Consider the following 24,866-nt stretch of genomic DNA (forward strand, 5'->3'; position numbering starts at 1 on the left):
TTGGAGGTTCTGACCTCCGCCCCTATCACCTCGCCCATTGGCCCCTGGACCAGTTTTGAGAGCCGTGTTTTCAAGCGAATATCCCCCCCTCCTTTCTTCAAGTTGAGATAGAGAAGCTGTGCCACCAAGCCGCGTCCCATGCTTGTCAACCTCTGGCCAACAAGTGCTTTGGCGATGAGCGGAAGCATTCTCCGAGTTGCGTATACAAATGCGCCTATCGAAGACGTAAGGCGTGAGAATACCGCTGCATCATTCGTATAGATGGCTGCAGGAATCCTGGAAGGCGGCAATTTCGACTCCCATGCCCCGAGCTTCTTGGCATTGAAAGCTCTGGACTCGATCGTTCTGCCACCGCCTTTACCCATTGCTCCCTCTATGGGTGGATAATAGTCAGGGTATCCTTTGCTGAAATGAAAACGAAAGCCTTGCTGCTGGAGGAACTCGACCATCTTGGGTCCAGAGGTGAGATAGGCTTGTCTCTTTGTTAGAGAAGAAGCTGGCCCCACGTCACCTACGGCTTGCTCGAAGTATTTCAGAGCATCTTGCTCCAAGTCTTCAATACCAGCCGCCTTGGATACAGGGTTGCAGGGGATCCAAAGTCCTCCGCCCGATATGACTGATGCACCGCCAATAGTCTCTTCTTTCTCAATGACGATGTTGCGCAAGCCGAGAGTAGTAGCTCGCAGGCTTGCCGTCAAGGCACCGGCTCCAGAGCCGACGATCAGCACATCAGTTTCCTCGTCAAAGATTGTCGGACGGGACTTGGGCGTGAGGTCCTTTGTGGTAGATAATAATCGAGCGTTTTGGCTGAGCACAGCCCGATGAACATTGCGACAACTATATCGTAAGATCGGTAAGCTACAAGACCCCATGGCTAAAGGTAGTAGATGCAGAAAAGGAGGGGTGTGTCGAAAATGAAAGGTAGACACGAAAAGAGTCTTCGCATTCTCCAAAGGGCTTTCTAAGTAAAATATCATTCACCGTTGGCTCTGCTCCTTGTTTCTAGTAGAACCTATTCTTTAATCCCCGGATCTAACGGAGAGCCTACTCCAGCCAATCACGGCACTTTCGGAGTCAGTGTCCATGACCCTGAGCGGGAAACGTGTTTTGGGGCTCCGGGTCGCGCGGACTCCGTGGGCTCCTTGCTGCGATTCGCATCCGTATCTCGCCCGAGGCGGAGTCATTCTACCTGGCTTTTGCCTCCGCCCACTGTTGGGTTGACTCGGATATGAAGGAACATTTAGCTTCGGAAGGCGAACTCTGCTGAATTCCCGTCGCGTGAGACAACTGGCTTCACAGGGATCAGAGTTGAGATCATCGAATTGATGAGAATTATCCAAGGAGCAAGAGCTCAGTCTAAAAAGGATTTCCCTCGGGGCTAGGGGAAGCCTGTTGGATATAACTGAATCCTGGAATTTTATCCGGAACCCGCGTGCTCCGCGTGTCCCGCGTGTTGCGTGGTAATCGTCGTAGTATAATTTTTCGGTAGACATAAACACAACACCACTAAGGACTACAAGACAGGAGACTACAGCTGAGAGGAAGAAAACACACGACAAAAAAAGGTCTCGACAAATCTCATCATTGCAAATGAGAAGTCGTAGTTAACAAAAACTGTGAGTTACTAAGGAAAAAAAAAAAGACAATAAATAACAAAAGAGATCCTCCATTTGATAAAAACCCGCATCAAGAAACTCCAACAAAAGTGTCCAGGTTCTCGGAAAATGCTGTAATGTTGCTGCAGAGAGAGTCAAACATGTCCTCTGCTAAGGCCGCGTCCACAGCTCCGTCTCGAGAATACAGCAAGCAGACCTCTGTGCTGTTCGTGTCTTGTGGCGTAGTAACGACGCTGAAATCAGCCGCATCTTCTTGTGAGGCCATTGCACCAACATGGTACGTGTTCCCCCCGATTTCCAGAGCACCTATCTGAGGCATGCTTTGATGTTGCACAATAGTGGAAAAGCCGTTTGCTCCGTCATCATTCCAGTCGGTGCACTTGTCAATGATCTCCCTGGAACCGAGTGATTCGTACGGCATGTTGTCCACCTGCTGTTTTTGGATGTGTTGAAGAAGATCCAGTACGGTCCAAGAAGGTTGGTGACAAACGCGTACAGGGACCACATTCAAGCAAGGGCCAACGATAGCTTCAATGCCGGGCACGCTGCTTACGTTGCGTCCGCTGATGAGGTGGCCAAAGACAACATCGGTCTTGCCCGTGACCTTTGTCAACACTGTTGACCAGGCGGCCTTGACGACAGTAGCGGTGGTGACGTTGAAAGACGCGAGCGAGGGTGTGGAAACAACCCTTTTCAAGACTTGTGTAGGAGTAGTGTGCAGAGATGTGTTTTGTCGTTGGATAACATGTGTCGGAGTGGAATTCTTCAAGAGAGCTTTCCAGTACGCGTAGTGGCCTGGATTGATCTTGCCCAAGGCCCCGCGGATGTAGGCTGCATACGAAGGTGTGGGAAAGATAGGTTCTCCCTCATAGCAAGCTTTCAATGCTTCAAGAATGGCTGGGAAGCAGACGCCGTCATACTGCGCATGAGATATCCTGATGAAAATCCGGTGTCGTACCGACGATTTGAGTCGCGCCACGAGGAATCGGAGGGCGGACTGTTCAGGGCGCAGAACTTCGTCCCGATGGCTGGATTCAAGTTCCGATGTGAATAGCTCGATGTCGTCGACGTCGTGGACAGTTAGCTGGGGTTGGACGTGACGAAGGATAACCTGCAAGTATCTCTCCTGGTGGGGGACGAAGACGGTGCGCAACACGTCGTAACAGGTCACGACGTTTGTGATGCTTTCTCTCAGTAGTCCAACGTCAAGCGGCCCTGAAGAATCCAAGTAGAAGTAATTGAGCATCCATCGCGAGTCCAGTAGGCTACCCGCGATGGCCTGGGTCTGAAAGTCGGTTGTTGGGAGGACGTCTATGATGCTGGCTCGGGACACACCTGCAACAGTGCAGACATGATCTCGGACGAATTGCTCAGCATCCTCTTGGCCAAGCATGGAGAAGGGTTGGTAGACTTGTTCAGCATCGGTTGGTCCCTCGTTCTTGGAGTCTGAGAGGTACGACTTGTCATTACTCGACGCCGTGTCGTAATCCTTGTATGATCGATCCAGGAGACAATCGAGCATTGACCCGAAGCTGGGATTGTTGAAAATGTCGGCCACGGTGAGTGGGAGTTCTAGCTCTCTAGCATTGCCCACCATTGACATGGCGATAATGGAGTCACCTCCAAGTCCGAAAAAGCTGTCATCGTATGAGATTTCAGCACTTCCAAGGCCCAAAGAGTCTCTCCACAATGCCAACAGCTTGTGGTGAACATGGTCCCGGTCACGGGTAGAGGGATGAGAGGGGTTGGGTGACGAGAAAACTTCTGCACTGAGATCTGTCGAAGACTCGCTGCTTGTCGAGTTGTGGACTGTGTCTTCGCATTTGGAATTGCCACGTTGAAATGCCCAGTGGTCAACCTCATCTGTGTGCGTGCGCCCACTGGTAGGTAGCTGCGGATCCTGGAAGATCCGCAAATGGGATAGATCGCTCTCATAGTGATCGATGAAATCACTCAGCAACTCGGACATTGTGATGGCAAGGTCCTCGGCTTGCGAATCTGAAAGAACATCCGTCCAGTACCGGAAGACGATGCCTTCATCGCCGCGAGTGGTGTTGGCATTGAGGGTAACGGCGTATTCGCTTGGATCAAACGCCTCGACTGACTCGTATGTGAGTGTGTTGAGATCTGAGTCACTCGGTGAACCGGCGTTTTGGATGGATATGGCAGTGTTGAAAAAGCCTCGTTTCCCTTGTCCCATGGCATTGCTGAGGCGAGCGAGAGAAAAGTGCTGGTGCGGTAGACTGGCCATGTAATCTTCTTGAGCTTCGAGGAACAGTCTCTTGAGTAGCATGCCCGGAGCGAACTGAAAGCGGAACACCAGCATATTGATTAGAGGACCAACAATGTCGCCAATGCCATCAATAGGGGCATCACGACCAGATGCGAGCAGTCCGAAGGTGGCATCCAAGGATTTGGTGTAGCTCCGAAGTATCAGAGCCCATGCAGCTATGATCATGTTTGAGAGCGTCACTCCGTTTTCGCGGCCAAGGGATTGCAGCTCGGAAAATCGATCAAATTCGACCGCGACAGAGCCCAGGCTGCGGATAGCTGTGATATCGGGATTGATTGTTGGAAATCCGGTGAATTGCGCTCCGGAGAGGTAGTTGCTCCAAAACCTGAGACTCGACTCAGTAGACTGGTTGGAGATGTACTGGATGTATTCCTTGTAGGAAGGGGCCTCGGTCGAAGGCAGGCTGTTGATGTATGCTGTTGAGATGTCACGCAGCATGACCGACGTGGAAGCACCGTCTGTGACAGCGTGGTTCATTTCGACTTTGATGAACACTTTACCCTGGGGTGTCTGGCAGATGGTGATTTGATAGGGAAGCATCGGGCCATCGTGCTTCTTGTTGGTCTTCTCGAGGGATCTGGCGTTCAATCTTGCCATAACATCGATTTCTCGACATTCGATGACAGTGATTCGAGATCTGGGAGCCTTTAACACGACCTGGTCGAAGAAGCCACCTCGGTAGACGCTGTCAACAAAGACAGTTCGAAGTGCAGGGTGGCGGTCAATGACTTGGTGACAAGCTTCGGACAACTTCGCGGTATCAATCGTCGAACCGCTAGGACAAGTTACTTCAAGGACAGTATGGAACAGATACTGCGATGGATCCAGGAGCTGACTGAGTAGTATGCCTGTCTGCATGGGCGAGCAGGGATACATATCCTCTACCTCATCGAAGCGGACGTGAGCAGCAGGAAGAGACCTGGTCATGAGTTCCTTCAGCTCCGTGTAGCTGATAGGCATGAGAGGGAAGTCGCTCAGCGTGGGAGTAGGCGTGGCCTCGCTGAGCCTTCTTGCAGTGTCGATGAGTACCTCCTCACATTTGGACACCCATTTCTCGATGCGATCTTGGTGGAGCATGTGCTGGTTGTACATGAAGGTGAAGCTGACGCCTTGGTCAACAATGGATATGGAAACCTCGAACAAAGCTGTACGGTGCGTCTCGGGTGCAACGTCGGAAGTGGCCGCTAGTTCTTCCTCGATCATGGATAAATCTGCCGAGTCAAAAAGAGAATTTCCCTGGCTTGTTTGTTGAGTACGGCCAAGGAAGTTTAGCAAAACCTCCATGGGCTCATGGTTGCTGCGATGGGGCTTCCCTGACTCGGTCAGGTAGCAGCGGGCAAAGTACGGACGACCGTTGCTTGGGATACTGCGACGCACGTCTTTGACCTTGCGAACACAGTCGACGATATCCTCAGGGTCAATGTTGTGTCGAGACACATGAACGGGACAGAGTGAGGTGAACCATCCGACGGTCTGGGCAAGGTCGATGGTATCGTCCCAAGGCTCACGGCCGTGACCTTCGTTGAACAGGGTCGGAAGCTCTCGCTCTTCAAAGGTTTGTCCGAATGATTTGAGCAGAGCCGAGATGAACAAATCAAGAGGTTCTGTCTTGAGTGCCGTGTGCGAGTCTCTCAGTACCAAAGATGTGATATCGGCATCTGACAGGACAAAGGATTTCTGGATAACATCCCCATAGGTGTTGGAGGTGCTTGACATGCCCCAGAAGTCCAAATCAGCAGGCCGCACAGGGAATGGCAGCAAGCTGTCTCCATGTCTCTCGAGAGATTTAGCATGTTCAACCTGCGCTGCATGCCATTTCCGGAACGAGAAGGGTTTGGGGAGTACTGGAGAAGTAGTTGAGAGGAATGTCTCGAGGTCCTGGATGAGATTGATCCAGGAAACGATATCGACTACCAGATGGTGAGCCACGAGCGAAACCACTTGAGAGCCATCAGGCTGCTCAAAGAGATCGACGACGAAAACCGGACCGGAAATGTGAACATCCCTTTGGCTAGTGGCGATGGATGAAATCATGTCGGTCCTCGCAACGGACTTGTGGGAGCGGAAGCTGTAGGAAGTTGCAATATCCGACTCAATGTGCTGGGTCCACAGTCTATCGGGAGATCTCTTGAAGCGCGCGCGAAGCATTGGGTGTCGGTGCACGAGTGCGTCAACAGCCTGCTTGAATCGGGTTTCATCGACGAGGTCTCTGATCGACAAGAGTTGGCTTTGGTTGAAGCGGTCTCCGAGGTCCTTGTCGGAGCTGTTGTTGAAGAAGAATTGCTGGATTGGCGACAACTCAACTGCTTCATCGGTTTCCTCTTCATATTCGGGGGCGTCATTCCGTGTTTGTTGGTCTTCCGTCTCGATGAGCGTGGCTAACTCACTGATAGACTTGGCCTTCATGATCTGCTGCATGGATAATCTCAAGGATTGGTCCCGGCAGCGAGTGGTGATCTGAATAGCCATGATGGAGTCTCCACCAAGGCTGATAAGGGAGCGGTTCATCGGCATCGTCTCGTCAGCAATATTGAGAACTGATGCCCAGATACGTCTGAGTTGACGTGCAACGGACGTTATTTCGGAGTCCACAACGTCTTCACTGCATTCTGAACTGAGCGCCATGCTACACATCTCCGAATTCATGTTGATGAGCCATGCCTGAGCACTGGCCCTATCGAGCTTGCCAGACAGTAAGAGGGGAATAGCTTCAACCACAAACCAAACCGATGGTATCATGTAAGGTGGGAGGTTGTCGGAAAGATGGTTTTGAAACGCGGAGATCTGTGTTCGAGCGTGTTCCACCGTGGAAGCAGATAAAGGAACAAGCTCTGATGATTCAAGGCATGACTTGTCAGATACAAGTTGCTCGAGAGAAACGATCGCCACCAGACGGCCCTTGAGGACCCCAGACTTGGGCAGAGAGACGAGGGCATGGCGAATGCGCGAGTCAGACTCTAGACGAGCTTCAATCTCGCCTAGTTCCATGCGCTGGCCATTGAGTTTGACCTGGTGATCCTTCCGGCCCATATAAACCAATGTTCCATCAGAACAATACTTGACCAGGTCACCCGTCTTGTAGAGACGCAGCGATCGCGGATGATGCCCCTCATTAATGAAGTTGTGCATCCACGCAGGGTTTTCGACAAACGACTCAGCCGTCCTTGTGCTGTCGTTCAAGTAGCCACGAGACACGATAGGACCGCTGATGAGCAGTTCACCCACACAGCCCACGGGCACGAGGCAGTTGTGGTCTCTGGGATCGACAACCCACGTGTGGCCGCCAGACATAGCGCGACCGATTTGAGTGTGGTCCCTGGTAACGGAGACGTCTGCATTGGCAACGGCAAAAATTGTACACTCGGCTGGCCCGTAGCCGTTCATCAACTCGACTTTGTCTGCCCAGGTACTAATGGTCTCGGGGGTCATCGCTTCTCCTCCACAGACGAGTGTTCGAAGTGTCTTGAACTTGGAGGGATCCTGAATGTTGGCGACCGAGGGCGTCAAGAAGGTCCAAGTGGCTCCGAGGGTGTTCATGGCGCCCGGCAGGTCTGTCAGCCTCATCTCCTCGCTGGGAATGCAGAGGCAAGCACCGCTGGTCAGGGCGCCAAACGTCTCTCCCATTGCAATGTCGAACGCATAAGACGTAAAGTGAAAGACACTCGACGTTGGGGTAAGATTCATGCATTGCATGAAGGCCTTGGCGCTTGCACAAAATGAGCCATGGTCAATCACAATGCCCTTTGGCTTTCCGGTGCTGCCAGAGGTGTAAATGACGAATGCGGCATCTCGATTTGTAACGGTTGGCAGGTCTTGCGGGGACGATAGGTCGGCAGTGAACAAGTCGGCGTTGACCAGAACGACAGATTCGACGAGGCCATTGAAACGGTCTTGATACTGTGGTGAGCACAGAACAAGATGGGCCGCGCAGTCGCGAGTGATTTCCGCGTGCCGAGCCGGGGGATGCGCAGGGTCCAGCCCAACGATAGCACCACCAGCGAGTATCACAGCAAGCATTGCGACCGTCGTCCAGAGAGACTTGTCCATACAGCATGGAATCAGCGTTTCAGCTCGTACCCCCTTCTGTATGAGTAGCTTGGCGAGGCGGACGGCGTACTGTGAGACAGCATCGTAGCTGAGATGGCCGTCCCAAGCACGGATGATGGTGGCATCGGGCTGCATCGTGGCTGACTGCCAGAACAAGCTGGGAATGGTTTCTTCGACAGGCTCATAAGTTGGGCGGTTCCACTCATTGATCATCTGAACATCTTCTTGGCTGTAGAGTCGAAGTTCCATGACCTTGCGGGTAGGCTCTCGCGACAGACGGATGAGTTGTTCTACCAGAGATTCGAGCTGATGAGCGACGCGCTCTACTTGCCAGCTTGTTACAACAGCCTCGTCATGGTGAATCACCAAGCCCAGGTTGTGAGGCTCGATAAAACACTCAACGACCAGCGGGTATGTGAAGAAGTTTGCCTGCTCCATATCGCTTTGCAGTGGCTGCAGCAAGTCCTGTTGGCTTGTTGTTTCGTCGGTAGATTGGATGACCAGCAGGTTCCTGAAGTCGCAGGCAGCTGCCATGGCGCCCCCAAGGCGCTTGATGTGTTGGAGACCAGCATGCTGATGAGGAATGACCTCGATTGCCTGCTCATGGAGCGTCCTCAGGAAGTCACCAACAGTAGCGGCTCGATCGATCTGAACCCTTGAAGGTATGGTGGTCAAGGTGGGGCCCATGATATCTTCCACACGGTCAAGAGCAACATCACGTCCCGACAAGGTCTCGCCAAAGACGATGTCATCTGAACCGGTTTGAGACCCCAGGACAAGAGCCCATGCTGCTCGAACGATCGTCGGAATCGTTACGTCAACACCAAGACCCTCTCTCTTGTACTGAATCGTATGCTTCCGCGATGCAGTAGATGGTTCAATGCCTGTCGTAGGGGGCATGGTTGGGAAATGAGATGCAGTAGAAATGCCTTGCAGCCTAGCCTTCCAGAACTCATCCGAGGCTTGTACATTGATGTCGGCCAAGTACTTGACAAAGTTGGCAAAGGGAACAGCCGGAGCGAGGCTTTCAGCATCATCTCCGTAGTAACATTGCGAAACCAACTTGAGCAAAGAAGGCATACTCCAGGCATCGTATAGCGCATGATGCACGGTCCACACAAAGTAGTGGGAGTCAGAATCAGCCGGGCTGACAGTTGCGTACCGGGCTAGGGCACCGCCGTTGTGTTCTGGAACCGATCGGGTCTTGCCAATAGCAGATTCAAGGTTGCTGTAGTGGTCCCACTCGATTTCATGAGGCTCCAAGACAATTTGGTAGGACTTGAGGGATTGAGTGTTGACGATTCGCGATCTCAGGATGTCGACTTGGTCAACAGTCTTTTGCCATGCGAGCTTGAGACGGTCAACGTCGATACTGGGAGGCAGCTCAAAGACATTTTTGGCGACGTATGCGCCTGGCTGCTGAATAGATGAAGCCACAAGACCCTCTTGAAGGGAGCTGCACGGGTACACATCCTGGATCTGGCTTCTCTGGATGCTACAGCGTTCTGCGAGCTCGTCGAGGAGAGCAGAGGAAGACGCAACGTCTCGCAGTAGCGACAGACGCTTCACGACAGTGATGGGAGCATCATTGGCGCGCTTGCATGATGTTGCCATGTGCGACAAGATGGGATTCTTGAAGATGTTCATGACTGTGAGTACGACATCCTCCATCCTGGCGGCGGCGACAAGCTTCATGGCGCCAACGGAATCACCGCCGAGTCTGAAGAAGTTGTCGTCTCTGCTGATTCTGTCGGAATTGATGCTCAAAATCTTGCCCCAGACTTTCTGCAGTTTGCGCTGCATCGATGTGACAGGAGCTCGCTCTTGCCTGACCCCGGCGAGCTTGTAGGGGGCCATCTGTATAGGCGGTATAGACTGAACAATGGCCTTGAGCTTACTGCGATCCAGCTTGCCGGCCAAGGTCCAGGGCATCTTGACCACCGGGATATAAGCGGTTGGCACCATATGTGATGGTAGAGCACCCCCGAGTGCCGTCTTGAGCGACCGGCCGAGTTTCGCAGAAGTTCTTGACATGGGTAGGAGAAGCGCTTCCGTCTCTCGAGACATTGCATCCTCGACCTCTTCGTCGCCGCCTGTGAAGAACACAGCCAATACCTTGGTTGATGTCTGGCTCTGGGGAACCACCAAGTCCACAGCTGACTGAACATTGGCTGGCAAGTTGGCCTTGACGTGATGTTCGATCTCGCCGAGCTCAATACGTTGTCCGTTGAGCTTTATCTGAGTGTCTTTGCGGGATCTATAGCTCAAAGAGCCATCTGAGTTGTACGCGACCAGATCACCAGTCTTGTACATGGCATATGTTCGGTCACCAGCGAGCTTGATGCCTGTGCGCCATGGCGGATGCTCGATGAATGCATCTCTCGTCTTAGTTTCGTTGCCCAGGTAGCCTCTTGCCACAATGGGCCCTTCCACGAGTAGCTCTCCAATGCTCCCTATAGGCATGAGACGATTATGGTTACACGGATCGACGACCCAGCAGCGAGACCCGACAGCATGCCCGATCGTGGCAGGTTCCCAATTCAGGATGTTGCCGTCATGGTCAACTTTGGTGCTTGTTGTGGCTATGACGGACGTCTCGCTAGGTCCATAGGCGTTGACAAGAGCCGCATGGTTTGCCCACTTGGTGATATGGTCACTCGGCATTGCTTCTCCGCCTGTGACAAGGACTTTGAGAGTAGGCACGCTGTCCGGTCGGAGCACACTTGCCACGGATGGTGTGAGCAGGGTCCAGTTGACGTTCAACCTGGTAATGACAGCGGCCAGGTCGTTCATGCGCTCCTGGTCGCTGGGGATACAGATGCAACCGCCTACTATCAAGGTGGACAGCATCTCCATGACGCTGGCATCAAACGTGTGCGACGCGAACTGTAGGACACGAGATGCCGAGGTCATCTTGATAGCCTTGGCATGCGCCGTGGCTCCAGTGGTAAAGGCCCCGTGCTCGATGATTGTGCCCTTAGGCAAGCCAGTAGTACCAGAGGTGAAGATAATGTAAGCCGGGTTGTTGGGTCCGACCTGGGTTCGAAGCGAGCCAACCGGCACATCAGGTAGCAGCGATACGGTCTCCGGGCCGACAGCAAAGGTCGGAATACCCAGACCTTCAAACTTGTGTGTCAAGGAAGGTGAGCAGAGGATCAGCTCAGCATCCACGTTGCGGACGAGGAAGTTGACGCGCTCAGGCGGATGTGTAGGGTCCAGGGGGACAAAAGCGCCGCCGGCCTTGAGGACCGCCATGGTGGCGACGACTGTCCATGCTGACTTCTCGAAGCAAAGGGGGACGTATTTCTCGGGTTTGACCCCAAGAGATACCAAGTGCTGAGCAAGCTTTGTGGCTGCCGCATCAAGCTCGAGGTATGTAAAGCTTGCATCCCATGCCTGGATAGCCAGTGTCTCGCTGGGTCGCTGTTGAGCGTTGTGCTCGAAGACGTGATGCACGCACTTGTCCAGGAACTCAGGCTCGGCATTGTTCCACGACGCCAGCTGCTGCGAACAGTGGCTGCTGAGCATATTGAGTTGTCCTATAGGCATCTCCAAGTCGCACGACACAATTGAAGTCAGAATCTGGTCAAATGTAGAAACAATGTTCCTGGCATGTAAATCGGAAATCTTGTCTGTCCAGTAACACAGCTGCAGTTCTACGTTCGAATCCCAAACTTCGACGTTGACGGTCAGGTCGTACTCGTTAGGATCTTGGGCGTCACTGACGTCGAACGAGATGGGACCTGTCGCCATGGACTTGGAGACGGACCTTCTCTGGAATGAGTAGGCAGTGTTGAAGAGAGGTTCATTGGATATGCCCATCGCGTGTTGTAAGTCAGCAAGCGAGACTTGCCCATGGTTCATCGCTGCCGCAAAGTCTTCCCGGACAGTCTTGATGACATCACCGAGGCTAGTAGAGGGGTCGAGACGCACTCGGCACACGAACATGTTGATGAACACGCCGACTGCCTTGTCAATGTCGCAGACAGGGATGTCCCGCCCAGCAACCAAGCACCCATACCCTACGTCGTCAAGGCCCGTGTATGCCTGAAGCACCAGTGCCCAGGCTAGCTGGAGTATGTTGGATAGCGTGACACCTCTCTCGATGCAGAATGCCTGAAGGTTGGCTGCATGGGAGATGCCCCAGTCGAGCGCTCGTAGAACCTTGGGCTCTGTGGCTCCATCAGTCAGGGACGGTAAATGACAAGGATCGAATCCGGTCAGGTAGTCCTTCCAGTAATCCACGTTGCGAGAGCTCCGGCTTCGTTGCAAGAAAGCAACGTAGTCGCTGTAGACAGAAAGAGTGGTTGCGGCCAAGATACCCTCGTACGCCAAAGCCAGATCACGGAACAGAATTGGCATCGAAGTTCCATCGGCGATAGCATGGCTCATTTCCAGGACGCAGAGGACCGTTCCTGCTGAAGTCTTTGAAATGTTGAGACGGTGAGGTGGCTGGTTGGTGGCAAGACCCAGCCGTGAACGTTGGTCAAGTGTTTCGGCTTGCTCATTGTCGGAGCATTCAAAGATGGACACGTTGGGAAGATGTTTTCTGAGAACAACTTGGTCCATCGCGCCCTCCTGTAGTAAGTTGTCCACAAACACGGTTCGAAGAGTGGAATGCCGTTGTACCACATGTCCCCATGCATCTGCTAGGCGTTGCACGTCTACGTCATGGCCCGGTTGCGCGCAATTCACCGAAAACGTGACCGAGTACGAGTAGTACTCGGGGTCTTTTATCTGGGCGAAGAGGATACCCTGCTGAGCTGGAGAGCATGGGTATGCGGCTTCGACGTCGCCAAGATGGGCAATGTCCAGTTCGGTAAGCCTTCTCTCGATCCGGGAGTCGCTCCCGAAAGCCAAGGGAAGCAGCGACAGGTCGGCAGTTGGCTGTTCATGTCTGACTTGGGCCAGCTGTTTAACAGCCTTGTGGATGTAGTCCTTGCAGGCCCCGATCCAGTTTCGGATACCTGGCTGGCGATCCATGTGACGATTGAGAGAGAAGCTGAAGCTCAATCTGCTGCCAGAGAAGGAGGCTGAGATCTCAATGAGTGCGAGGCGTGGGACATTGGCCCCAATGTCGGTTTCCGAACTCACAGAGTCCAACATGCCTCCCTCAAGGGGCCTGAACACTGACTCTTCAGACCCAGTCTGCTGTGTCTGGCCAAGAAAGTTGAAAGCCACTTCCACAGGCCACTCCCGGGTATGCGCCTGGCTTTCCGGAGATAGCATGTTGTGAGCAAAGTAAGGACGGCCCTTGCCGGGGAGCTTTCGCCTAAAGTCCCTTACCCAGCGCATAATATCGAGAAAGTCTGGCTCAGGAGGCAAGGACTCGGGGAGGTAGACGGGGCAAAGGGTGGTAAACCATCCAACGGTGCGTGATAGGTCCAGCTCGTCACTCAAAGGCTCTCTTCCATGACCCTCGTTGAATATTGATGGAACTGAAGGGCGGTCTGGGAAGATTTGGCGGAAAGACGCCAATAGCGAGGCTAGTAAGACATCGACAACGTCGGTTTGGAGGGCCTCGTGGCAAGGACCCAAGAGTTGAAGTGAGTCGTCGACGGCAATCTCCATGGTTTCGGTGATTGAGTCGCCGTGAAGGTTCGGTACGCCTTGCATTCCCCAGTACGAGAGATCTTGATGAGGCATCGGGATATCATGGAATACACTCTGTAGTGTCGTTACTTGAGCTTGCTCGCTTTGGAGATGGCTCCAAGTCTGGAATGAGAGTGGCTTGGCAGGGTTGTAGGTGGCTGGTGACAAAAGTCCCTCCAGATCTTGCAGGATGATATTCCAGGAAACCACGTCGACAACGAGGTGGTGAGCGACAAATGAAACCGCTTGGTTGTCGGTTCCCTCTACCTCAAAAATGTCGGCGGCGAAGAGAGGTCCCTCGACAATGTCCAGGCATTTCTGGCTCTCTTCGATCAATGCAGAGAGACGACCTTGGTCAACGTTCGCATGTGATCGGAGGGTGTACGAGCCAGTGACGTTGTCAGTTATGCGCTGAGACCAGGTGCCATTGTCTTGTGAGAACCGAGCACGCAGCATGCTATGTGTCTTGACGATGGTGTCCAACGCTGTTGACAGCTCTCGGGAAGTGATGGTTCGCCTAGTTCTTAAAAGCATGCTCTGGTTGAAATGAGTAGACTGAGTACCCATACACTCAAAGTACACTTTCTGAATGGGCGACAAGTCAAAAGACTCATTCTCCCGCTCCTGGTCATGCACAACGTCCTTGACGGTGGTGACATGAGATGCAAGCTCAACGATGGACTTGCTCTGCATGATTTGGCCAACTGAGATACTCATGTTGAAAGACCGACAGACGGCCATCAACTGCATTGCGGAGATGGAGTCGCCTCCCAGATGGAGGAACGACTGCTTGAATGGCACCATGTCCACCTCGAGGTTAAGAACCTTAGCCCAGGCAGCCCTAAGCTTTACCTCAACCTCTGATGCTTCTCTGCCTAAAGCAGATGCCTTTTCCTGTGCGTTGAGAACCAGCTGGTGTTGCTCGTGAGCCATCTTCTCGACCCAGTCCACCGCGCGCCTGCGATCAAGCTTGCCGGACGGGAGGAGACAAATTCGGTTCACGACGATCCACGAGGATGGAATCATCCAAGCCGCCAGGTGTCTTGCTAGACGCTCGCGGATACCTGTCAAATGCGGGGAAGCATACTGTCCGACGATCTGCATGTCTTCATCTCCCACCATCTCTTGTTTGGTGCCAGCAAGTGACTGCAGAGACAGGATAGCGACTAGGCGCCCCTTGAGGTGGCCAGATGATGGAACAGCCGCCAGGCCATACTGGATGGCAGGGTCTTCGCTGAGATGGTGCTCAACTTCAGACAATTCGAGCCTCTGGCCGTTGACCTTGACTTGGTTGTCCTTGCGGCCTTGGAAGAGAATACATCCATCCTCGTCGAGTTTGACGAGATCTCCAGTCTTGTAAAATCTGCGTTCAGGGCCTAGAGGTGCATTGGGGAATTTGCAGCACCACCTTGGGTTGGTGATAAAGGATTCCGCACTCTTCTGGGGGCTCTTGAGGTAGCCCTGAGCTAGGATTGGGCCCTCTACCATGAGCTCACCAACTGCGCCGATAGGGACCAGTCTGTCATGGTTGGTCGCATCGACGATCCAGCAAAGACCTCCCACCGCACGCCCGATATTAGAAGGGCCAGATGAAAGCGTGACGGCCGGGTTGACGGCAGCAACGACAGAAGTCTCACTAGGCCCGTAGGCGTTCATCAACTGAACAGATGACGCCCAAGAAGAGATGTGAGCTGACGACATGGCCTCACCGCCCAAGACTAGTGTCCTGAGCTCAGGGACGAGGGACGGTTGAATCAGCTGAGCGACCGAGGGCGTCAATAAAGCCCAATTGACGTGCATACGGCTGATGGCCCCCGCAATATCACCCATGCGTTCCTCGTCACTTGGCACACAGACCGTGCCGCCATGGATAAGAGTCGTCAATGTCTCCATAATGCTAGCATCGAAAGTGTACGAAGCAAATTGCAAAACTCGAGATGACTCGTCCATGCCCATGGCAAGACCATGCGCAGTCGCACCAGTGCAAAAGGCCGAGTGGCCTACAATGGTTCCCTTGGGCTTTCCAGTTGTGCCAGAAGTAAAGATGACATAGGCCGGGCTATTGGTAGACACGGAAACAGCCGACTGTTGGCGCGGTGGGATGCCATGAATAAAGGCCCGTGAGACCTGGACTGCCTTTGTTCCGAGATTCTCCAGGCGCTCAGCGTACTGGGGGGAGCAGAGGACAACAGTAGCATCAACATCAGCAAGGATGTCATTGATTCGGGCATCTGGATGTGCCGGGTCCAGTGGGACAAAGGCAGCACCCGATTTGAGGATGGCCAAGATGGAGACGACGACAAGGGACGATTTCTCCATGCAGAATGGAACAATGGAATTCACACCAACGCCGTTCTCGACCAGGACACATGCAAGGCTGGTAGATTGAGAGTCCAGTTCTGCATATGTGAGCGTTTGGTCCCATGCGTGAATGGCCGGCTTGTCTTGGGCTTGGGCATTACCCTGATCCTGAATGACATGGTGTATGAGTCGGTCCACGAGTGGTGTTGTTGCACGGTTCATATCTTGCAGTGTCTGAAGGTCATTGGGGGTCAAAATGGACAGGTCTTCCACCTTTTCGCTCATCAGTTCAGAAGATGAGACGGATTGCAACATCAAGGCGAACTGGTCCATGACGCGTTGCATCTGCGATGCTGAGATGACGTCCGGGTCAAAATGGACAACAGTCTCAAGCTCGCCATCTCCAATGTGGCACGAGAGCATGAGGGGGTATGAGTAGAAGTTGGTGCCAGCCATCTCATTGGTCTGCTCGTCCCAGAAGGAATCGGTTGACTCTCGCGACCCATGATTGATGGCCACGAGGTTCTGCGCGCCACATGCAAGGGCCGTGTCGGCGTTGATACGCCTGATATACTGAATGCCGGTATGTTGGTGCATTCTCACCGCTGCTGACTGAGCTTGAACGTAACCGAGAAGCTCAGCAACGGTTGTCGACTGTTCTAGCACCATGCGCATCGGTACAGTCGCCAACGTCACCCCCACCATTTCCTCGATCCCGGGGACAGGGGCATCACGTCCCGTGAGGGTTTCCCAGAAGACAACGTCGTCTGTGGCCGAGTAGATGGAAACCGTTAGAGCCCAAGCTGAGCGGATCCTCGTAGCAGTAGTGATCTCGGATCCAGACTGTCGGATCAGGTCTGCTTTGTGAATCATCAGACTGCTAGCGCTTGCCTTGTAGTCAGGGCTGGGCAGACGTGGGAAGTGCTGGGCTGAGACGTTGGATAGATGGGACTTCCAGAACTCGCTTGCCTGATTCAAGTCAATATGGGCAAGATACCGGATGAAGTTGGAATACGAGGGGCCGCTGAGTTGTGCCGGGCTTGGAGGAGCCTCCTGATAGCATCGCTTGATCTTGTCTAGGATCAGAGGTAGACACCAACCGTCGTAGAGCGAGTGATGAATAGTCCAGACAAAAAAGACTCCGGTGGAACCATCGGCAACGAGGTTGTAGTCGGTCAATCTCCCACCGTTGTGGAGTGGAATCTGGCACCGAGAGTGTTCCGCATCGGACAAGCTGGAGACCGTAGACCATTGGGGGGCATCCTCGGACAGCACAACCTGCACAGATCCGGTATCCTCGGTATGGACGATCCTTGTTCGTAGTGTGGGCTCAGCTTGGACAACGAGATGACAAGCCCTCTTGAACTTGGCGGTATCTATGTTGTCTGGGAGGCGATAGACGAGCTGGGCAACATATGCCCCAGGGTCTCTAGTTGAGAGCGCCATAAGACCCTCTTGTGTCGCGGTACAAGGGTAAATGTCCTGAACGGCATCGATGTTGATGCGAGCAAAGGCTGCAACCTCTCGCTGCAACACATCCATCGAGGTCACGTTGGGTAACAGCGAGAACGGGGGGACGGCCGTGACCGTAGCCTTGGACATGGGGAATGCCGAGTTGGCCATATCCAGCAAGGTCGCCTTCTGGAAGATGCTAGCCACAGTCAAGTTGATGTCAGACTGCCGTGCGAGTGTCACAAGTCTCATCGCGTTGATCGAGTCGCCTCCAAGCCTGAAGAAATGATCTTCGACGCCGATGGACGCCACATCAATGTTAAGCACATGAGCCCACATGCCGGCCAATTGCTTCTCTGCCTCGCTTGATGGGGCCCTTCCAGACTTGGAGACAAGCTTGTAAGAGCTCATCAGCGATGTCGGCACCGCCTGCGCCAGTAGTCGGAGGCTGCGCCGGTCCAACTTCCCAGACGCAGTGAGTGGCATCTTGCGGATGGGCAGCCACACGGATGGAACCATGTAAGCGGGAACGACTATAGACAGATGCCCCTCTAAGGCTTTGGCGAGAGCTCTAAATGCATCGTCTATGTCCTGTATGATGCTTTCGTGGCTAGTGTCGGGGAGAGAGGCATCTGCATCGGCACAGACAAAACAAGCCAGAGATTTCCTGCCCTGAGACACGATGAGCTCCACAGCAGACAACCAGGTCTCGGGAAGGTGCTTTTCCAGGTGGTATTCAATCTCCCCAAGCTCGATGCGCTGACCGTTGAGCTTTACCTGGGTATCTTTTCGCCCCAAGTACGTAAGAGTACCGTCGGAGTTGCAGCATACCAGGTCGCCGGTCTTGTAAAGCTTACGATCCAGGTTGACGCCTTGAAGTATCCCTTCCACGCAGGCAGGTGGAGGAATAAAGGATTGTGCCATCCTCTCGGGCAGGTTCAGGTAGCCTCGAGAGACGATAGGGCCGTCTATAAGAAGCTCTCCTACGCACCCTATGGGAACCAGAGACTTGTGATCGCTAGCATCGACAACCCAAGCGACACTGCCGATGGCGCGGCCGATGTTCGTGGCTCTACCTGGCTTGGCAATATCGCCACTGTAGGTCGAGTTGACGGAGCATTCCGAAGGCCCGTAGCAACATTGCAGAGACACAAAGTCGCGCCAGATGTCAACGCACTTGGCAGTCACAGCTTCACCGCCCAACGCCAACGTCTTCAAGGTCCGGACGTCGGACGGGTGGAGAAAGCAAGCGACGGTAGGGGTGATATCGGCCAAGGTGACTTCGTAGCGGTTGATGGCACCGGCCAAATCATTTAACCTCTCGTGGTCCGAAGGTACGCATACACAGCCTCCATGTGTGAGTGTAGTGAATATCTCGGCAAGACTGTTGTCAAAGGTGTGAGAGGCAAACTGCAGCACCCTTGAGTCTTGCTCATAACCCAGCCTGGGGCCCGAGTACGCAGCATTGGTGGCAATCCCCCTATGCTCCAACACCACGCCCTTGGGTCTGCCGGTACTACCGGAGGTGTAAATGACGAAACAGGCGTTGTGGGGTGTGACTTGGGGAAGGAAAAGGTCCTCCTGTGTCATGAAGATGGCCTGGAGCAGCTGGGCGTCTACAGCTACTGTTGTCTTGACCATGGTACTGATCCTGGACACCACGGAAGGGGACACGAGAGCAACAGACGCGCCTGTGTCCTCGGCGCGAAGTCGCAACGCAGTATCCGGATGCGCTGGATCCAGGGGCACGCATGCGCCACCAGCCTTCAAGATGGCCAGCATGGCCACTATGGCGAAAGCAGACTTGTCGAAGCAGACGAGCACAAAGTCTTCCAAGCCAACACCCAAGGAGATGATGTGACGGGCAAGCTTGGTAGAGGCGTCATCAAGCTCAGCATAGGTGAAATCCATGTCCCACGAAGCAACCGCGGGAGCGTCAGGGCGCGACATTGCCTGCTGCTTGAACAAGTCGTGGAGGCAGCTTTCAACGGCTTCGGGCATCTCCTTATTCCACTCGCAGAGCTGCTGGCGGTGCCAGGGACCGATGTGATCGAGCTGAGCAACAGGGCGGTTGCAATGATGAAGCACATTGCTGAGCGCCTTGGTGAAAGTGCTGGCAACATTCGCGGCCTGTCCGTCTGACAAGGTATCTGACCAGTACATCAGGTCAATGGCCATGTCGTCCTCGCCTGCCTCGATGTTGACGGACACGTTGTACTCGTCGGGATCATACGTAGGGCGACATTCCTCAAATACAAGGTCCGGAGGGTTCTGCAGGGTAGGAAGCAGCTTTCTGTACGACACGGCTGTGTTGAACAGAGCGACGTCGGAGAGCTGCAGTGCGTGCTGGACTTCGGCCAAGGGAGTGTGTCGGTAATCCAGGCTATCCAGGTAGTCTCTCTGCACGAGGCTCATAACATCCCCCAGAGTGGTAGACGTACCAACGTTGACGCGGCATGGCACAATGTTGATGACGGGCCCGACAACATCACGGATGCCCTGGAGCTGCAAGTCACGAGCAGACGTGAGATAGCCGAAGCAGACCTCTGCCGAGGCGGTATAAAGACTCAGCGTCAATGCCCAGGCGGCGTAAATAGCGTTGACAATGGTGACTCCCCGATCGTCACACAAGCTCTGCAACTCCGCCAACTCGCCAAACTTGACCCTAAGGTATCTCAAGTCCTTTGATTCCGCAACATTGCCGTCGTCGAGAACAGGAAAGTGGCACGGCTCAACACCCGCCAAGTACGACTTCCAGTAGTCGATGCCGGGCTGAATGGCCTGGCCTTGGAGATGTTTGATGTAGTTGCGGTACAGCGGACCTTCACCGGATCCACAGCTCCCCTCGTATGCCATGGCGAGATCCCGGAAGAGAATTGACAAAGAGGTACCATCCATGATTACGTGGCTAATGTCAAGTCTGCAAAAGACTTCACCGCTCTTGATTGTGCAAACCTCAAAGTGATGCAACAGTTGAGAGTTGTCTCTTTGGTGCAGAGGCGGGGCGCTCAGAGCGGCCAGTGCGTCCTCTTTTGTATCTTTCTCTGACACAATGAGCGGAAAGTCGACTTTCTTGAGAACTACCTGATCGTAGAGTGAGTCTTGCTGGGCCACGCTCTCAACGAAGATGGTCCTGAGCATGGGGTGGTACTCAATCAAGCGTTTCCAAGCATTGGCAAGTTTGGTGACGTCCACAGGCAGACCGCTTCTGCTCTTGACCTCATGGAGCGTGTAAGCGGCGTAAAAGGCGCTGTTCTTTGTCGTGCTGATCAAGAGTCCTGATTGCATAGGAGAGCAAGGGTAGGCATCTTCAACTAGATCCATGGATTCAACTCCAGCCTCAGGGAGCTTTTCTTCCTTCAGTAATCGAAGGCGGTCATAGGTCAGAGAGAGGAGTGGGAAGTCGCTCAGCGTAGGCTCAGGGGGAATGACGCTCAGAGATTCAATCAGGGTGCCGAGACTCTGTTGGCAAGAAGCAATCCACTGGCGGATCTCGGGCTGGTGGTTCATGTTTTGATTGAAGACAAACGAGAACCGGAGAGAACCCTTGATGATGACAGCAGAAACCTCGAAAAGGGAAATGCAAGCTGTTAACGGGCCAACGTCTGCACCGTCGGTGGCACCCTTGACCTCGCCAGCGATATCGCTCACAGGGGTAAAAAGAGCACCCTCGCGCTCCAGTTGTTGATATTGGCCAAGGTAGTTGAAGGTAATCTCGAGCGGCCAGTGACGGGAAAAGGTGTCATCGCCGGCTTTTGTCAGCCACCGGCTCGCAAAGTAAGGCCTCCCACTGTCAGGAACTTTGCGCCGTGCATCTTTGACCAGCTTCGCCGTGTCAACGAGACTGGATTGCGCCTCCGCTCCAGCAAATACGGGGTAAATGGTTGTGAACCATCCAACCACGTTGGACAGGTCGATGGAAGTGTCCCAGGGTTCCCGACCGTGTCCTTCAGCGAACACGGCCGGAATCGGGCGGTCCGTAAATGTCTGGCCAAAAGAGAAGATCATGGCTGCTAAGAGAACGTCGGGAATCTCGGTGCGCAACGACTCATGGCATTTTGAAAGGAGGAGAGATGTTTGTCGAGGTCCAATTTCGAAGCCTTCACGGGCCATCTGCCCATAGACATTGGGTGTGTCCACCATTCCCCAGTACTCGGCGTTCCCGTCAGGGATGCCGTGGATTGGCAAAGCTTGCTCCGGTGTCTGGGTCTCGGCATGTTCCAACTGCATCTTGCACCAGACCTGGAAAGGCAACGGGCGATCTGTACCAGGGACCACTTCAGGCCGTAGCAGCAGCTCTTCTAGCTCCTGGAGAATGATCCTCCAGGAGACAAGGTCAATGACCAAATGATGCGCGACCACGAACAAGAGCTCTTCTTCCCCATTTATATCAATGAGGTCAGCAGCAATCAGTGGACCAGTTGTAACCTCAAGGCAAGTCTGGCTGTCAACGAGGGAGCTGCCAACTTCCTCACTCGAAGCCAGAGTTAGGGTACGCAACCGATACGAGGACGCAACCTCGTTGGTGACTCGCTGCTTCCATTCACCGGTAGCGTCCTGGCTGAACCTGGCACGGAGCATCGAGTGTCTCGATATAATGGTCTCCATGGCCTTGCGCATATCTGACTCAAGAATGCGCTGGCTTGTGCGGAGGAGAAAGCTCTGGTTGTAGTGACCTTGGGCGTGGTTGGGTCTAGCAAAGTAGAGCTTCTGTATGGGCGAGAGCTCGAACGGCTGTTCCAGAGTCTCCAGGTGGAACGATGACCTATTGATATCCTTGACTTGCAGTGCCAGCGCTCTGATTGATTTGCAAGCAATGATTTGCGAGACGGTAAGGCCGAGGTCACGTTTCCTGCACTCGCTCATCACTTGCATCGCCGAGATGGAGTCGCCGCCAACGCTCAGAAAGGACTGCCCAAGGCTAAGCTGTTCCACTTTGAGGTTCAGAACGTGCATCCAGATCTTGTGTAGCTCCGACTCGGTCTTGCTAGAAAACTCAACGTCCTCTGAGGACCCGGTGGCCGTGACGGGGTTGAGTTGTCGGTACAGAGCCTCGTTCATGTCATCAACCCACTTCGCAGTCTGCTTGCGGTCAAGCTTTCCCGACTGAAGACGAGGGATGAACTCGACGGCGAGCCACATGGAAGGGATCATGTACGGTGGCAGCCTTTCGGCGAGAAGATGCTTTGCCTCAGCGATTTTGACTCGCGCAGTGTCCTCGAGTTGACCATCAATCAACTTGTAAGGCTGGCCCTTGGGCACTAGGTCCTGGTTCAAAGCATCGCTGAGCTGAACAATGGCCAGGAGTCGGCCTTTGCAGAAACCTTCCTTGGCTAGGACGACCATGCCGTGCTTTATACTAGCACTGGCGTTGAGATGGTGCTCAATCTCACCCAGCTCTATGCGTTGTCCGTGAAACTTGATCTGAGAGCCTTTGCGCCCGGCGATATGAAGGGTGCCATCATGGTTGTACTTGACGAGATCGCCCGTCTTGTACATGCGCCTGTGACCGCTCTGCCGGGGTTGGTTGCGTGTCCACGCGGGATCAACAATGAAAGCCTCGCTCGTCTTCTCGGGCTCCTTGTAGTACTCCCGTGCAAGCGTGTGACCTTCGATGGCCAACTCTCCGACCGCCCCAACGGGCATCAGTCGGTCGTGGTTGTACCGGTCAACAACCCAGCAATGAATGCCGACCTGATGGCCGATATTCAACGGGTTCTTGCCTTTCCTCATACCTCGGTGTACGTGCGAGACAACAGACGTCTCTGCAGGGCCATAGCAGTTGATGAGGTTGATGTGAGACCACGAGTCAATGACAGCTTGCGTCATGGCTTCACCACCTGTAACAAGCGTGCAGAGAGACGGCACCTTGGCAGGGTCTATGAATTTGACAAAGGTTGGCGTCAACAGCGCCCAGTTGGCCCGGAGCTGTGTGATGGCTTCCTCGATGGCGTTTAGCCGGGCATCCTCGCTGGGTATGCAGACACAGCCACCCAGAACCAAGCACGTGAGGATCTCGGTGATGCTCACATCAAAAGTAGACGCGGCGAACTGTAGTGATCGCGTGTTGGAATCCATCATCATGGCAGGCCCATGAGCAAGGGCGCTCGACAAGAGGGCCCCATGCTGAATCAATGCACCCTTGGGCTCGCCCGTAGTGCCGCTTGTGAAAATCATGTAAGCGCCGTTGCTCCATGAGCCACAGTCGACCTCGCTGCCGTCGTGATCGGCCAGCTGCATGAATAGTTGGTCGTCGACGGGGATTAACTCGGCCGCCACACTCTCAAGCATGGCTTGGTGCTGGGGAGAACACAAGATAGTTTGGGCTTGCACCTTGCGTGCCAGTGACTGTAGGCGCGGTAATGGGTGTGTAGGATCAAGAGGCACAAAGATTCCGCCTGCCTTAAGCACGGCCAGCATTGCAACGACAGTCCACTTGGACTTGTTGAAGCAAATCGGCACAAAGATCTCGGGCCCGACGCCTGAGGCTTGTAAGCGACAAGCGAGGCGATCGGATAGAGATAGAAGTTGGGAGTATGTAAAACTCCCGTCCCAAGCGCAAACCGCCTCTGCATCGGGTCGCAATGCTCCATGCTTGGACACGGCTTGGTGTATGCACTCCTGCACATTGCTCTTTGGGTTGCTGTTCCACTCCAGGACTTGCCGCTCGTTTCGGTCACCAAACCAGTCGAGGTTTGATATCAGAGTCTCCGGGTGGTTGATCATTTCACTGACAATCTTGTCATAAGTGTTGCTGATGTTCGCCGCCTGTTCTCGGGTCATGAAGGCGGGGTCCCACGACAGGATGGTGTCGAGAGTGGTAGGGTCCACGGACATGCGGATCTTGCACCATGAAACAGAATCCTGACTCCTCGCTCGACTTTCATCATTATCATTGCTCGGCTTGCGGGCAAGGTTAAGGATGGAAAGTGAGGTGTTGAACAACGTTTGTGCCTTGGTCTCTGGTAGGAACAGCAGTGTGCAAAAGCCGCCGGCGAGGATGCTTTGAACACTCTGATTGGCGGGCACATTCAATTGTGCAGTTGGCGTAGTATCATGTCCACGTCCCGAGGTTGTGGTGATGCTATGGTCGCAATCGAAGCCATAATAGACAGTGTCAAGTCCAGTGAAACATCCGAGAAGAACTCCCCATGCTGTGCATAGAACACTGCACGTCTGAGGCAGATCCCCGGGTACACTGGATCTCAACCGACTGGTGAAACCCGGGAGATCGGATTCGTTCTTCTCACCCACGTCGAATGCCGGGAAGATGCTGGGCTCCAAATCTTGCATTGATCGACCAGACACCTGGATACAACCGCAAGCAGGTGGCTCCATTGTTTGGAATGTCTTGAAAGGGTTTGGCGATATTGTGTGCATATAGTGTGTGTTGAGGGGGGTAGATGAAACAGTTGATTAACATGAAGCAGAGTCTGAGGCTTCTGCGTCGAAGGAACCATAGACCTCATGGGCAAGCGTACGTATGGCTACTGGGATGGATCATGAAGCAGATATAATTCACCTAGCTACGAACAAGGCTCAAAGCAAGGCGGGAACTCCTTATT

At 53.8% G+C, this 24,866-nt stretch overlaps 1 protein-coding gene across 1 annotated transcript; it reads right to left on the reverse strand.

Annotated features, from left to right (window-relative positions):
• Window positions 1–1,686: 1,686 nt before the first annotated feature.
• On the reverse strand, window positions 1,687–24,639 carry LRP88_02148 (uncharacterized protein; the record flags this gene model as incomplete). The annotated part of the gene is made up of 3 exons (XM_083238818.1): window positions 1,687–2,046; window positions 2,107–12,534; window positions 12,652–24,639. The coding sequence occupies 3 exons, from the start codon at window positions 24,637–24,639 to the stop codon at window positions 1,687–1,689; spliced, it is 22,776 nt and encodes a 7,591-aa protein (XP_083105413.1).
• Window positions 24,640–24,866: the final 227 nt, after the last annotated feature.

This window comes from Fusarium phalaenopsidis, assembly GCF_050370095.1.
Source record: "Fusarium phalaenopsidis strain FUZ10S chromosome Unknown contig_32284, whole genome shotgun sequence".
Taxonomy (NCBI): Eukaryota; Fungi; Ascomycota; class Sordariomycetes; order Hypocreales; family Nectriaceae; genus Fusarium; species Fusarium phalaenopsidis.